General features: G+C 38.8%; 1 protein-coding gene across 10 annotated transcripts in view; it reads right to left on the bottom strand.

Annotated features, from left to right (window-relative positions):
* AHR (aryl hydrocarbon receptor) overlaps positions 1 to 15429 on the bottom strand; it is a 513500-nt gene that overhangs the window by 48587 nt on the left and 449484 nt on the right. For 2 of the 10 annotated variants that reach the window (XM_055589921.1, XM_055589923.1), the window contains exon 1: positions 4712 to 5388. The exons of the other annotated variants lie outside the window; for them this stretch is intronic. In XM_055589921.1, the coding sequence (XP_055445896.1) occupies positions 4712 to 4776 (65 nt within the window). In that variant the 5' untranslated portion in view covers positions 4777 to 5388. Of the gene's footprint in view, positions 1 to 4711; positions 5389 to 15429 lie in introns of those variants that run through there. 10 annotated transcript variants of the gene reach the window in all.

Raw genomic sequence — 15429 nt, 5'->3', positions numbered from 1 at the left:
AAAGAATTTCTGCCTCAAAATAAATTACAGAACATTAGCAGAAGGGACTACTCTGCTGCCACTGAAAACAGTGTTTTGCAGGAGGTGAGGCTGGTAATGCCTCAATGAAAATAGAAGGAAGGGAACCTAAGAAGGCAGGGCATGAATGCACATATGGAGTGAAACAAGCACACCATCAGGTAGGGGCAATGTTGAATAATTTATTTCAGAACACTATTCGAGAAAAAACAGTGAGCATTATAAGGAAATCTCCATATACGGGTGTACCATACGCATCACTGAACACATTCACCTGGACAGGATTGTGAAGCTGGAACAAACACAAGCTTTGGAGCCAAAAGACCTGGAATCTGATATTCAAACTCAGCTTTTCATTTACTACCTAACAACTCTGAATCTGAACCTTAGGTCCCTACAGAGGAAACTGAAATAATAATAAAAACTTTTCATAGTACTACTATAAAAATGAAATAAAAGGATGTCTGCAGAGCACTGTGCATGCCTGTGTCACAGTGAACACTAACAAAGAGCAGTTTTTTGTTACATTAAACCAGTATGCAAAAAAATCCATTTTAAAAGAAGCATAGAAATAAAAAGGTACTGGTGTCAAAGACTTGCATGGTATTAATTTCTAAGTAACTGTCTTAATTATGCGCATCAATAAGCAATACTATGTTAAGTTTTTCACTAGTGGAGTACCGCATGTCATCACCCACAATTGAGAACATATTCGTAGACTGCCTCTTACTGTTGCACAGGAGAAATGGTTATTCTGTGACAGTGTAGGCTAGAAGTATTTAAGAATGAAATTTAAGAGTTTCTGTTTCATCTCTATCATTAGCAGCCTTTACAGATTATAAAACACTTTTCTCCTGCTAATTTTAGTTGTGAGAGTGGCAGTGTAGGTGTGGACTGCCCTGCCTTATTGATCAATCACTTGCCCCGACCAACCAAAGCAAGGAAACCAGACTGCACCTTTTAGTTTAGAACTAGTGTTTTTCAATCTATATCTCACTGTTTTCTCTTTTCATCATTTATTTTGAATAGGTTGCTGCTGCTGCTGCTAAGTCACTTCAGTCGTCTCCAACTGTGCGACCCCATACACGGCAGCCCACCAGGCTCCTCCATCCCTGGGATTCTCCAGGCAAGAACACTGGAGTGGGTTGCCATTTCCTTCTCCAATGCATGCATGCATGCTAAGTCGCTTCAGTCGTGTCCAAGTCTGTGCGACCCTATGGACAGCAGCCCACCAGGCGTCTTGGTCTACAGGATTCTCTGGGCAAGAATACAGGAGTGGGTTCCCATTTCCTTCTCCTTTAATAGGTTACCTATAGCTAATCACTTTCACTCATTTATTTCAGAGTTCTAACATGTAAGAGCCTCTATATCCACTACGTGTAAACTATCTGAAGGAAGCTATTTGAAAGAAAAACAACAGTGAAGAAATAAGTATGTAACTAACAAGACCTTTTTTTTTTTTTTAGAAGCTACTTAGGTAATTGTATCATAGTACATTTATATCAAACATTTTCAAGAAAACATTGCAAAATTTTATTCAACTAAGTAGACATCAATATAACTGAGATTCATTTAGTGTAGATAGAAGGAATAGCAATTTCATAAAAACAGCAAGGAAGACACTGCTTTCCTATTACTGTTATTAGTATGTTACCAAAGTTAAAGGGTCACCTAAAGGCTGAGAGTTATTTCTAATTCTGACACTTCATGATAGCTGGTTTGATCATCAGTACTATTGATATCATTTTCAAGTGTAGATTTTATTTACTCAACACCTACTATGTGCCAACATTCAGCACTAATTTTCTGCAGAAACAGTAAACTGAAGTACCACTAAAACTTTTTATGTATTAATAAAGCTTAAAAACTATAAAAACACATCCAAAGTTATTTTCATTGGCAGGGGGTGGGAATCCAGACTCTAATTCAGTACTGTGTTTTTCATCTATCTTCATGATGTGAAGTAATTAAAGAAATGAGTAACAGGTCTTTCACCACCAAAGAAAAATACTGATAAAAGAAGAGGTTTAAGTAAAAACACTGCTTTTTCTTAAATATAAGGTTTTTTTGTTTTTGTTTGGCTTATTTTAAGGAACATTTAAGGAAACAGAGTAGAACCTATTCCTAAGGTATCTTTGAAAATCTCTTTAGGAACATAGATTGGATTCAGGGCTGCTTCAGGTCCTTTAATTTTCTACCCTTCATTACCCCAAAAAGAAAGGAAACATTTATTGAGTGTCTACTATGTACAAGATACTTTAGTGGGATTAAACTGAACACGTTTAAAATCATTTTGTACTATCAATAATGATGATTTTGAATGCTGGACTTCACCACTAGGGGGAGTTTATCTTGCTTAATAAATACCATCGAAGACGGGGAGATCTTCAGGTTAAAATGATGTCACCCATTTGATTCCAAAATTTTATAGAATTCTGTATTTAAATGGTCATTTTATTAATAGTTCTATGATTATGCTACAACGTATTTTCTTCTAAGTAAAATACAGTGGCTCACTTACAGGGTCAAAGTTAAACATATCTTAATATCATTTTCAGCTCAAGATGAATTTTTCTGACAATATGCCACCATATTAGAGTGTCTATTAGTTATAAACTAGTAATTTTACTTAAAAAATATTAAAATACTGGGTTTATGGCTCCATTCTTGAAATGTACTCTAACTGCATTTTAAGTTCATCATTTTTCATTCAGTTAAAAACAATTTATGAACAACTTCCCGTGATTCTGTAAATTTCAGCACTAGGCTTTTCTTATGGAGCAGTGACATTTTAAGGCATTTGTAGAATTAGAAGCCATGCATGATGCTCAGTAAAGATCTGATAAACATCTCTACTAACTAAATAAAATAAGGGTGAATGTGGAAATACTTTGGTTGTATTACAGGAGATATTAAACACAAATATATTAAAGTCTTAGAAAGCATATTTAAGTGCTAAGATCAAATAATAAAAGGTACATCCTTAAAAAAAAGAAAATTTGCAATAATATATTTAAAGGGAAAATCTTTAATAAAATGTTAACAAGAAGCCCAAAATGTTAAACTTTAAAATGAATACAAAAATTAAAGCATTTCATTGAAGTCATCTAGGTCCTGTGTAACATACTTCCTGAAATGCAATAACTTACCAATTCTCAGGTTTTCTAACTATACAAATAAAACCTATGATATACATATATATATTATACATTATGTCAAAGTGTACTATTGTATTAACTAAAATACACAGAGGTGTCTGTGATGCCTTTCAATTTTAAATAACCATCAAGGACAAAGTCAAATTAGGCAAACACATTTTTTATAAGAAACAATTCTATAAAACACAAGTATTGTAAACCAAAGTCAACAGAATTGCCAAGACAAAAACTGCTGACTTGACAGTATTCCTAACGTCAACCACGCTGCAGGATAAGTCTTCCAAATTTTAATCAGTCTATTTATAGATGAATATCCTCTGTTGATGCCAAGTCTAGATCTGAAGGACTGCAATCACTGAAATTCTAAATGGAAATTAAAACCCCAGAATACTGAAACCTTTAAACTGGTCTTTAATATTAATCTTAAACTGCTATGTTTCTGGTTTGGATTAGTGATCTAAATTTAGTCTTAAGCCACATGCACACTTCTGATTTGTTCTGAGTAACCGTTTAAAGTGTTCTTAAAATTGTTTATGAAAGTTTGAAAAATGTGAAGTAAAATAACTCAAGGATAATAATTAGGAATAAACACATGAACATTGCCAACTCGCAAAAGTAAATCTGTGTTAAGCACGGATTTTTCTTTTTTTTTTTCTGAAAAAAATTAAAGTATTTGCCATAATCACACAAATATCCCACCCAAACAAACAAACCTAAGTTTGTACTTTATCAGAATTGACCAAACTTTGAAGTAGAGGGAAAAGGGAATTAAGAGAATGATGCTAAGAATGAAAACGTCTGTTTCAATAATTCCATCTCCAAATCATTTGCAGACCCTAAAACCACCTCCAAAGTGATAAATCTCCCCCAAAAGATGACTTAAAATACAAATCTTCTACTGTATCCTGGCTACTACACTCTCTCAAAGCTGCTACCACCACTATACATTTTATTGATATGTTCACTCTGAGCGCTACAAGATTACTGCCAAATAAGTAAATAAGAGTATAACAGAAAGCCAGTTTCGGGGAACCAAAAAAAATACCTTCAGAGGCACTCAGCCCCTTTCTTGCGCACAGCACGTGTTTAGCTATTTAAAGCATCTCGCCCTACCAGGAGTAAGAATGGTGACCGTCCTCTAACCTAACAGAGGAGGATATTAAATGTGAAAGGGGATTTCAAGACGGGCTTAGGTTAACTAATCCACCAGCCCCACAGGGCAGAGGAGAGCTGTCAACAAATTAGGACCACAGCACAGTGAACAGCGCTGCAAATGGCTGGAAGTGTGAAAGGGTGCTCTGGAGAAGGGGTGGGGGGCGCAGAGAACGGGGGCACAATTTGTAAAATGCAATCATTAATCACGGAAAAATCCAAGGCCTGGGTTTCTCGACCGGCCTCCAGATCTCGATTCCACAGACTGCAAAGGGAAGGGACATAATCCCCCGGCCTCGGGGATTTGGGGGCGGGGTGCGGCAGTGTCCCGCGCCTGAGCGCCCACCCCCCCACCGCACAGAGGATAGGCTCCGGAGACTCACGTTTTCTGCACCGGCTTCCGCCGCTTACGACTGGCGTAGGTGATGTTAGCGCTGCTGCTGTTCATGGTGCCTGGCTGGCTGCGGCTCCTCCCGGGAGCGGACGGCCCTGTCCCCGGGACTCGGCGGCAACCAGGACGGGGTTCCACTTAGCTGTGGCTGCTCCACCTGTGCCCTCCCGGGGCGATGACGGAGACGCAGTACCCCAGAAGCCGCGCGGCTTCTGCAGCCCCGCACGTCCAGGTGCGCGGCCCCGGCCTGGCGCCGGGGGGCGAGGGGCGGAGACCGGGGAGACTGGAGGCGCAGGTGCCGTCTTTACCAGCAGAGGCGGCGCCGCGCTGCCCGCAGGTGAGTCGGCGCGGATGGAGGAGGAGCCTGGGCTGCCTGTTTGAAATCCCGGCCTGGGTCGCTCGCTGTGGCGGCGTGCCCCGTGACCGTCGCTGCGGCCCCTTGGGTGAGGGAGGCGCCGCCGTGCTGCGCTGCTCCCGGGACTTCCCCGATCCCGGGTGCTTCCCGCCTGCGGAGCTCGGACTCCGGCCGCCGCTATGGGTGCCACCAGCTTCCGCTCGGCTATGCGGCTACCTCTGGTCTGAGCCGGTGGTCCCAGTCACGCTCTCAGAACCTAGCATCAAGTGGACTCGCCCTGCGATGCCTCCCGCTGCTGCTTGCACCGGCTGAATAGCAGAAGCGCCCCCGACCCCTCTCCGGCCCCGCCCCGCCCCTCGTAGCCCCGCCTCATCCTACTTGGCCCCGCCCTTCGCAATATTCCCCTTGAGGGCCCCACCCTCCCGGCACGTGATGACGTAAGGCGTAATGACCAACCCCCCCCCTCCAGTAGCCATCTTCTTGAGGTCAAGGGGAGGAATTTGTGGACACATTTCCAGCTCAGAAAGACATGTGACAACAAATTATGTGTAGCCAAACTCTTTGTAATTAGACAACCTCAAGGAAAGAAATGCCAAGTAGTGAGCTTAAATTCACCTTTGCAGGAGACAGTGAGTCAGCTAACTTTTGGCTAAGCAGTACAGTGAGATGGCAGATAACCTGTGGAGCTGTAAATCTTCCTAGAGGAGAAGGCTTCAGGAGGCCACATCTGAGTTGAAGGCTAGGCATTTTTCTTCTTTTTGTTTTGACTTTGGTTTTTGTCTCCGTACAAGACAGTATAGTATCTTTTCCCCAGTCAGAATAACTGTTACTCTACAGTCAGATTTCAGGAAGGTGGGAAGGCAAGCAGGCAGGCAGCAGGAGGCATTTGACAATAAGCAGTCTAGTATAGCTGGAGAGAGAAGCTGGAAGTGAAATCCAGGAATATAGGGTCAAATCATAAAGCCTGATCAAGAGTCCAGATTTTATTCTGCAGTCAGTGGAAACTTTTGAAGGATCCACAGCAGGCAAGTGACATTCTGGTGTTTTGGAAGTTGTAAATGACAGTGCAAACTGGATTACAGGAGAAAAAGACTGGATGCAGAGAGAGTAGAGTTGTTGAAGCACTCCAGGTGAAAGTCCAGGGAAGTGACAGTGGGATGGAGGGAAAAAAGAGCAGATAATATGGAAATAGGCAAGCGAGAGAGAGCAATCTCAAGTACCTCCAAGATTTCTGACTCCTCCTGTGCCCTTAACCAGAAGAGTAAACACAGGAGTATGTTTTGCTTGTCAGGAGAAGGGCAATCATACTAGGAAGTCTAGATGAAATCTTGCACCATGTCCATTCCTACATTTCAAAATGTCATCAAGCCATTTCCATCTAGTGAGTTTGTTACCTCACATTCAGAACATCAATAAATTGAACATTGTTTTCTTTAGCTGAAACCTCACTGTTATATACTCAACCATTCTCCTATCAACCCTATGAAATATCTTCAACTCTTCTACAACTTACATCTAAATATTCCAACAAATACTATTAAATTTTGTGTATTGCAACATCCCTAATTCATATTCTGCCACGTTATTCTTCAATAATAATACAAAAATTGCCCAACTCAAATGCTTTATCATTCGAGATTCCTACTCAAATATGTTGTGCTTCCCTCCTAGCTCAGTCGGTACAGAATCTGCGTGCAATGAAGGAGACCTGGATTCGATTCCTGGGTGGGAAAGACCCTCTGGAGAAGGAAATGGCAACCCACTCCAGTATTCTTGCCTGGAAAATCCCGTGGACAGAGGAGCCTGGTGGGCTACAGTCCATGGGGTCTCAAGAGTTGGACACAACTTAGAGACTAAACCACCACCACCACCACCATACTCTCAAGGAATATTGTAATGGAGAAGCACATGATTAAGTATGGTCTCCTAGTAGAGACATTTGGTGGGCTGCCATCTATGGGATCGCACAGAGTTGGACACGACTGAAGCGACTTAGCAGCAGCAGCAGCAGAGACATTTGACATAGTCATTGAGACAAAGGTAGCTTTCCCAAAATCATGATGGTGGAGTTGAGGTCTGATGGATAAAGTCTTAGAAGAAAAGAGGGGAAGACATGGCAAGTCAATGAAACAGTACAAGCAACAACCCTTTAGTGGAAGGAGCCTGGCAAGTTGTATGAGGGACTAAAACAAATTCAGGATGAGCAGGGGAGACAGGCACGAATGATCAAATTTATCCTTCAAAATATCACCATATCTTCAGGGTGTAAAAGAGGTAGGAGCAGAATGCAATGGAAATGATATTCCATAGGAAGCCATTTGCAGTACCCCAGCCAATAGATGGTAATTATTGATACAAGAGTGAAGGTGATAATGTAGATGGAAAAAAGTGAATAGGTTCCATAAAATTCAAGGAGGTCTTAAAAGACGGAATGGATGGATATATGACACTGAAGGAAGAAGATGTGTCAAAAACAACATTTTTTGGACTATGCATTAGGCTATGTGAAGATGGCATGTAATGGCGGGAAATTATTAATTTAGCTTGGATCACTTATAGTTGAGGTGGCTCTGAGCTATCTAAGGTGTCAAGTGGGCCACAGGATATATAGGTTTGTAACTCAAAGATTATGAGCTGGAGATATAAATTCAGAAGTCATTTGCATTTAAGTGACAAGAGATTATGAAGGTTGTAGAGTTGGAGAAGGCAATGGCAACCCACTCCAGTACTCTTGCCTGGAAAATCCCATGGACGGAGGGGCCTGGTGGGCTGCAGTCCATGGGGTCACTAGGAGTCAGACATGACTGAGCGACTTCACTTTCACTTTTCACTTTCATTGGAGAAGGAAATGGCAACCCGCTCCAGTGTTCTTGCCTGGAGAATCCCAGGGATGGGGGAGCCTGGTGGGCTGCCGTCTATGGGGTCGCACAGAGTCAGACACGACTGAAGTGACTTAGCAGCAGCAGCAGCAGCAGGGTGTGGATATATGTTAGAAAAGGAAGACAGGACCCCAAGGAACTTCAGTTTGTAATATCTAATAACTGCATAGAAGATGATGGTCCTGTAAAACTGTCTGAAAAAGAGTTTCCAGAATGTTAACAGGAGAATAAAGAGACTGTCTTGTCATGGAGGACAAAGTGGATAAATGTTGGAGTGGGTCACAGAACTGAATGGTGTTGAGAGGTTCAAATAAGACGAGAACTGAAAATGTCCTTTGTGGCTTCCTACCATGGGGTAATTTTGTGACTTTAGCAAACACTGTTGGTGGGCTAATGGACCTATAAATCAGATGGAAGGGGAACAGAACTGAATTGGAGATGAAGAAGTGATATCAGCAAACACAGACAATTCTTTAAAAAAAAAAAAAAAATCTGTGACAGAGACCTAGGACGGCAGCTAGGGGGAGTAAAGGGTTAAATTAGGTGTTGTTTTTTGTTTTGTTTTGTTTTTAAGTGGGTGATACTTAAACAGATCAGAAAGAGGCGAGAGAAAGATTGAAATTGACTGTGTAAAAAAGACGAAAAACACTAAGAAGAATTGAGGCTGAAAATAGTGAAGGAAGGAAAGAATGCTAAAGCAGAAGAGGGGAGTGAGGATTACTACTGTAGTCAAACAATAGCAGAAACAGCTCCTCTAGTCCTAACTCTTCAGAGGGGTTCACAATGAGGTTATAAGAAATGCAGTCTCTGGGTGTCCTTACTGACTCAAAATCTGAATCTCACAAGATCTCCCAGGTAACTGAAATGTACATAAAGTTTAAGAAACATTAATGTACAGAAGCTGGGGGACAGAAGGGTGGTGGGTGAGATAGAATAGGCTGGTAATTTTGGATCAGAAAGATAAAGAAAGTGTGATGAGGAGGGGTTTCTAGCATGACCTACAAAAGTACAGGTGTGTTTTGTGGTTGATAGCTTTTTTTTTTTTTTAACAAGACTATAAGGTAAAAGTGATCCAGGATGTGGCAATAGGGTACTATGTGGACATCAACTCTGTATCTTGGATATGTGATGAGAGAAAATAAACAGATACTATTTGGGAGATGATAGCTTTGGGGAGATCTAGCTTTTAGTTTATGGGAAAAGATGAAACAAGTTCCTAAAGAAGACAGTGCATACAGGGGAGTTTGCTGTTTATGGGTTAGCAATTCCAGGTGCACAAGATCAACCATCTTTATCTTACCTTCTCTTTTATTTCCCCATCTCTGTATTTTTACCCATAGCCATTCTGCCTAAAAATGTATAAAGTATAATCAAATAATCTTCTCTTTGCCTAAAAACTTTAAGGGTGAGAAATGCATAACAAAATATAATTTACCAATACTGTATCTTAAAGCACTTTTCAGAAAACAGATATACTGAATGCACAAAATCCATGAATCAATCTTAATTTACTATTTTTTTTTATTTTATTTTTTTTTTTTCAGATTGATTATATTTTTTTTTTTTTTTTATTTTTTATTTTTTTTATTTTTATTTTTTTTTAATTTTATTTTATTTTTAAACTTTACATAACTGTATTAGATTTGCCAAATATCAAAATGAATCCGCCACTGGTTTACATGTGTTCCACTTTTTTTTAAAGTCGTTAATAGTTATTTAATGCAATTGTTCACTATCTTACTTTGTCCTACACCCATATCCTTACTTTCTGTTCACTTTAGGATTCTGTTTGACTTTAGTTGTTGATTTTTATACCAGGATGAAAATAGAATATTAATAAGATTTTCAGAATTCATTTCAATAGTGACATCATACACTTCCCTTAAAATTTGTGCTTAATATGTCAAAAATCAGGCTTTGTAGTAGAGTGTCATTAAAAAAAATAAGCTGCCATTTTCTAGAGATTATCACTTTTCTACTTCTGATATCACTACTGTAGAATATGTTTCTCAAAGTGTGGTCTGGACCTTTGATAAAATTTTGAAATTTTGTATATGAGCAACTTTTATGAAGTAATATAACTTTTTCTACCACAAAGCTAAATATAGATCTACAGAATAGGATACAAAGTCAGGTACACCATGCACCTATGGGAACCATATCTATGACAAAGCAGGCAAGAATAGACAGATGAGGAAAGACAATCTCTTCAATAAGTGGTTCTGGGAAAACTAGGCAGCTGCAGGTAAAAGAATGAAATTAGAACTTCCCTAATGGTCTGGTGGTTAAGAATCCGTCTGCCAATGCAGGGGACACAGGTTCAGCCCCTGGTCTGGGAAGGTCCTGCAAACAGTCCAAGGCAGGACAACTAAGCCCATGCACCACAGCTACTGAGCTCCCAATCTAGAGCCTGTGCTCCACACAACAGAAGCCACTGCGATGAGAGGCCTGCTCAACGCAACTAGAGAGTAGCCTCTGCTCACAGAAACTAGAGAAAGCCCACGTGTAGCAGCAAAGCACCTAGCATAGCCAAAAATAAATAGTTTTTTAAAAAAGAATGAAATTAGAACATTCTCTAATACCATACACAAAAACAACTCAAAATGGATTAAAGACCTAAATATAAGACCAAATACTATAAAACTCTTAGGGGACAACACAGGCAGAACATTCTCTGACATAAATCACAGCAGATATTTTTGATCCATCTTCTAAGAGTAATGAAAATAAAACAAAAACAAACAAATGGGACCTAACTAGACTTAAAAGCTTTTGCACAGCAAATGAAGCCATAAACAAAATGAAAAGACAACCCACGGAATGGGAAAAAATATTTGCACATGAAGCAACTGACAAGAGATTAATCACTCAAGTATACAAATCATGCATACAGCTCAATATCAAAAAACAAACAACCCAATTAAAAAATGGGCAAAAGATCTAGACATTTCTCCATAGAAGACATACAGATGGTCAAGAGGCATATGAAAAAATGGTCAGCATCATTAAGTATTGCGTGCATGCTAAGTCCCTTCAGTTGTGCCCGACTCTTTGCAACCCCATGGACTGTAGCCCACCAGGCTCCTCTGTCCATGGGATTCTCCAGGCAAGAATACTGGGGTGGGTTGCCATGCCCTCCTCTAGGAGATCTTTCCAACCCAGGGATTGAACCCACATCTTTATGTCTCCTGCACTGGCAGGTGGGTTCTTTACCACTAGTGCCACCTGGGAATCCCCACTAATTATTAGAGAAATGCAAATCAAAACTAGAATGAGGTATCACATCAAACCACTCAGAATGGCCATTATCAAAAAAGTTACAAACAATAAATGCTGGAGTGGGTGTGGAGAAAAGAGACCCCTCCTATACTGTTGTTGGAAAAGTAAATTGATATAGCCACTCTGGAGAACAGTATGGAGGTTCCTTAAAAAACTAAAAATAGAGTAACCATATGATTCAGCAATCCCACTCCTGGACATATATCTGGAGAAAACCATAATTCAAATAGATACATGTACCCTAATGTTCATTGCAGCACTATTTGCAATAGCCAGGACATGGAAGCAACCTAGATATCCAAATAAATGTATGTATAATTGCTGCTCTGAGAGGTGGTATGAAATGACTACTCTGAATAGGTTAATTTGACTTGCTTAAGGGAGGTTGCCCTGAGGAAGTTTGAGCTGAACTGTGAGGCAAAGGTAAGCATTTTGTAAGTGACACGGGAAGGGAAGGTGTGCCCCATGCAGACATCTATTATTATTTTTACTTTCTCTTGAGTCCTGCAGCTTCTTAGCCCAGGCCTTCAGAATGATCTATTTCACTCATTCTCTGTTTCTACATCTCAGATATTGTATCTCAGATATCTCATATTGTTAGTTACATTAAATATTTAAGAGAGTTAGCCCATCCTTCACAAACTGTGTACTGAGGCACCCCAAGGGCATCACCAAAGTCAAAAAGGCACCCTCATGGGATACTGAAAATTTTCAAGGCCAACAAAGTGACATCAGCTTGACAGTATGCAAGACACTACCTTCAGTTAGCTTAGAACTTTAACATGAAACTGTACTCAGTCCTTTCGATTACATCTTATAAGACAGTTTTGTAAGCTGCTGTTATAATACTCAAGAACCATGGGAAAAAGACTGTGGAACAGGAAATGAAGGTATTGGTTTCCTATTCAATTCAAAGGTTTCAGAAAGATGTAAAGTACTCAACAAACATGAACATACTGTTAACAATATAACAAATTTTTTTTAATGTATGTGCATTATTTTGTGAAATAGCAACTAAGTAGTTACGACAGAGATACATCATAATAAGTTCAGACCTAACTACTTAATAAATGGCATTGTTATTAATAGGTAGTTCTTTTAGCCTCCATAACATGAAAAAATTTCTGAGACACTAAGAGAGCCATGAACTGGGAAAATTCGGGAATCTTTGGCATAGCTAAACCTTTCATTAACAGATGAAAAACCTCAGGGCCAGCAAGATAAAGTGGCCTGCTAATCAGCCAAGAATTCAGGTCTCGTGACCTCTATTCCAGTCAAAAAATATATTTTATCTCACTGTGAAGTAACTTGATTCATTTCTTAAAAAATAATCTGTTTACAAATTGCCTGCTTTGACTCTAACACAAAAGAACAGATATAAACATCTAAGGGCTAATTCTAAATGCTTAATGCCCTCTTCCCTTGCTTGGATATGCTACACGATGTCATAACCAGAAGTGAGAAAAAAGTAACACCTTTTTGGTTAATGCTAACCTGAACACTGATAAGGAAACTAAAATAATATGTAGGAATAATCTGTTATTCATCAAAATTATTTCTGTTTACTTAGGAATAATGCTTTGTTGTCAGAAATGTTAAGATTTTTTGAAAAAAATGTTATCTGTAAAAATAATAACATGTATTAGGTTCAGATTTTGCCTTTAGCTTGCTGCATCTTTTATTCTTATGAATGTAAAACTTGATTATGAAAAAGTTATGAAGTTTTATATTTTACAGGCCAAGACTCATGTCTGACACTAAATTTGCTCGAGCCCTTCATATTCCAGGAAACAGATGGAAGATAAGTGAAAGAAGACTCCAATGAAATTTCTGCACTTCTCTGGTTTGGGAAAAACTTAAAAGCCAATGTCCCCATTTTGCAGCATCCACAGATTGAAGAATGTATGTATACAGTAGTTATTTGTGCCTTTTGAGAATTTAGCTGCTTTAAGCTAATCTCAAATTGTTTATTTTGCTGTATCCACTAGCTACTTACATATACTAAACTGCTAGTAGCTTCCATTACCTTACAAATATTTTTCATTTGTTCTTGTACTGTACATTTGAAATTTCTTCTTTATACACTCTTTTGCTTATACTGCCTGACTTGCATAAAACTGTATAATGCATCGGAAGTCAGGATTTATATGTGTAAGACATATACTAAACTAATTGCTTTAAAAAAATCTTTTGGGAAAAATATTAACTTGCACCCCAACTTAAATCTTCTCACATTAATGCTATGCAAGCATCAGAAACATCTGCCATTACCTGACTGGTAAGTAGATACTGATAAAGGAGATCTGGTTACATAATTAATCAAGGGGATGTCGCTGAGGGTGGAGTGTCCTGTGTAACAGTGGGTTCTCCACCCTTCCCTCCTAAGGCAGGGTGAAAGAATTTCCCTTGTAAAACTTTAAACTTTAGTTGAGCTTCTTTCCTGCCTGAACCTAGATCGAGTTGCCATCTGCCTTTACAGTGGCGAGGATTCTTGAAGGGAATAGGTTATAAGGATTCAATTTATTCCCAGCTTTTGGATACATCTTACTCTTACATCCCTGCTTTAAGTTGAATCCATTCTGGTTATCTGGATCTATAAATAATAACATAAAGCAAATGGGTTTCAGGAAAAAAAGCATGGAAATCAGTAACTGTTTTGGAGTACACTGGTATTTAATGAAATGCCAACTGGTTATTTTATAATGTAAACAATTCTCATCTAAATTCTTCAGGAAATAGGACTTTAAAAATATTTATTAGATACCGTGTCTTTCCATATTTCCTCATTTAAACTAAGATTTTGTGATCTCAGATTTATGTCATTTTTTTGCATGATTCTTTGAAGCAAAGCACCACCACCACCACCACCACCAAAACATACACCTGCGTTAGTAAAAATACCAGTCTAAATCCAGCTGGACTGTTTTGACAGTATATAAAAAGCATATGAAAGATTGAAAATGCAAACTTTGACTCATTTTTTCTTGAATAACTCAGAGTTGAACACTAACTTTGCAAGAACTAGGTTTTCTATGTAGTACCATGAATTTAACCCCTTCTTTTAATTGTAACACAGTATAATTAATAAACCTAAACAGAGATGTCTAAATAGACATTATCTAGTAATTGATATTATAATGTATAGATAAGAAGTGTCTGTACCTCAATCATTAAATGTGCATATTTTAAAAATGTTCCCAAAATTGATTTAAAAAGCATGTGGAATGAAAATTGTGATATATTTATACGAATGAGATATTAGAGATACATTAAAATTTTTCCATTTATCCAAATACTTTATTTGTATATTCCATATTTTAAATTTTAATATTGAAATATACACTTAGGAAGATTTCTCAAAGTGGAGTTTCAGCCTTCTGTTTTTCTTTTATGCATGATTAAAATTCAAGAGAATTTAGCATCCCAAGTTTTTTCCTTTTAAATGTTTTCCTTGCACTGTTAGCAGAAAATGCAAACAAATAAAGATAAGGGACAAATATTGCCAGATTGGCTGTTTTACTCAGTAGAAAGAAAGCCACTAATGTACTCTAATGATGTCCTTTCCCCCATTCTAATAAGAAGGTTTGTGTTGTTCTGACATTAAATGGATTAAGCAGCAAGCCTGCTGAGAAAAATACTCAAAGGTATTAAACCCTTGCAGTGTTGGTTTAACTGTAAGTACTGTAAAATAAGATTAAGTCTGAGTTTGGAAGAAGAACTAGATTTGACATAAGACTAAAAGGTAACAATATTCACAGATGCCTGAATTAATGCTTCATTGAAAAATATAATTAGCACAAGATTTGAAAATATGTCTCCTTTGGCAAATGTCTTCAGAGAGTAATCAGTGCTAGAGACTGATGTAGTGGAAAGAGCACTGGGCAAGTGGCCAAAATCTCTGAACTCACATTTACTGCTCCAGCACGCGCTAGTTCTGTGACCTTGGATGAGAAATTTCGAAAGCCTTTGAATCGCATGAGGTGGATGTGCTTGGTTGGCAACCATTCCCCACTTTGTAGTGTGCATCCCTGGACTGCAGTAGCTCAAAGGCTGAAAATTGCACTTCCAAGATTCCTGCGCAATTAAAGTTGCAGATGCAAATGATGTTCAATCAATTAAATGCACCGGTTGAGATTTAGAAGGCAGAAGTCAAGTGGAGGTCATCTTCCTGCTGCTTGTCTTGTTTTCTGCTAATAA

The sequence above is a fragment of the Bubalus kerabau genome, chromosome 8 (assembly GCF_029407905.1).
Source record: "Bubalus kerabau isolate K-KA32 ecotype Philippines breed swamp buffalo chromosome 8, PCC_UOA_SB_1v2, whole genome shotgun sequence".
In the NCBI taxonomy this organism is placed as follows: Eukaryota; Metazoa; Chordata; class Mammalia; order Artiodactyla; family Bovidae; genus Bubalus; species Bubalus kerabau.
This window is presented reverse-complemented; position numbering and strand designations above follow the sequence as displayed.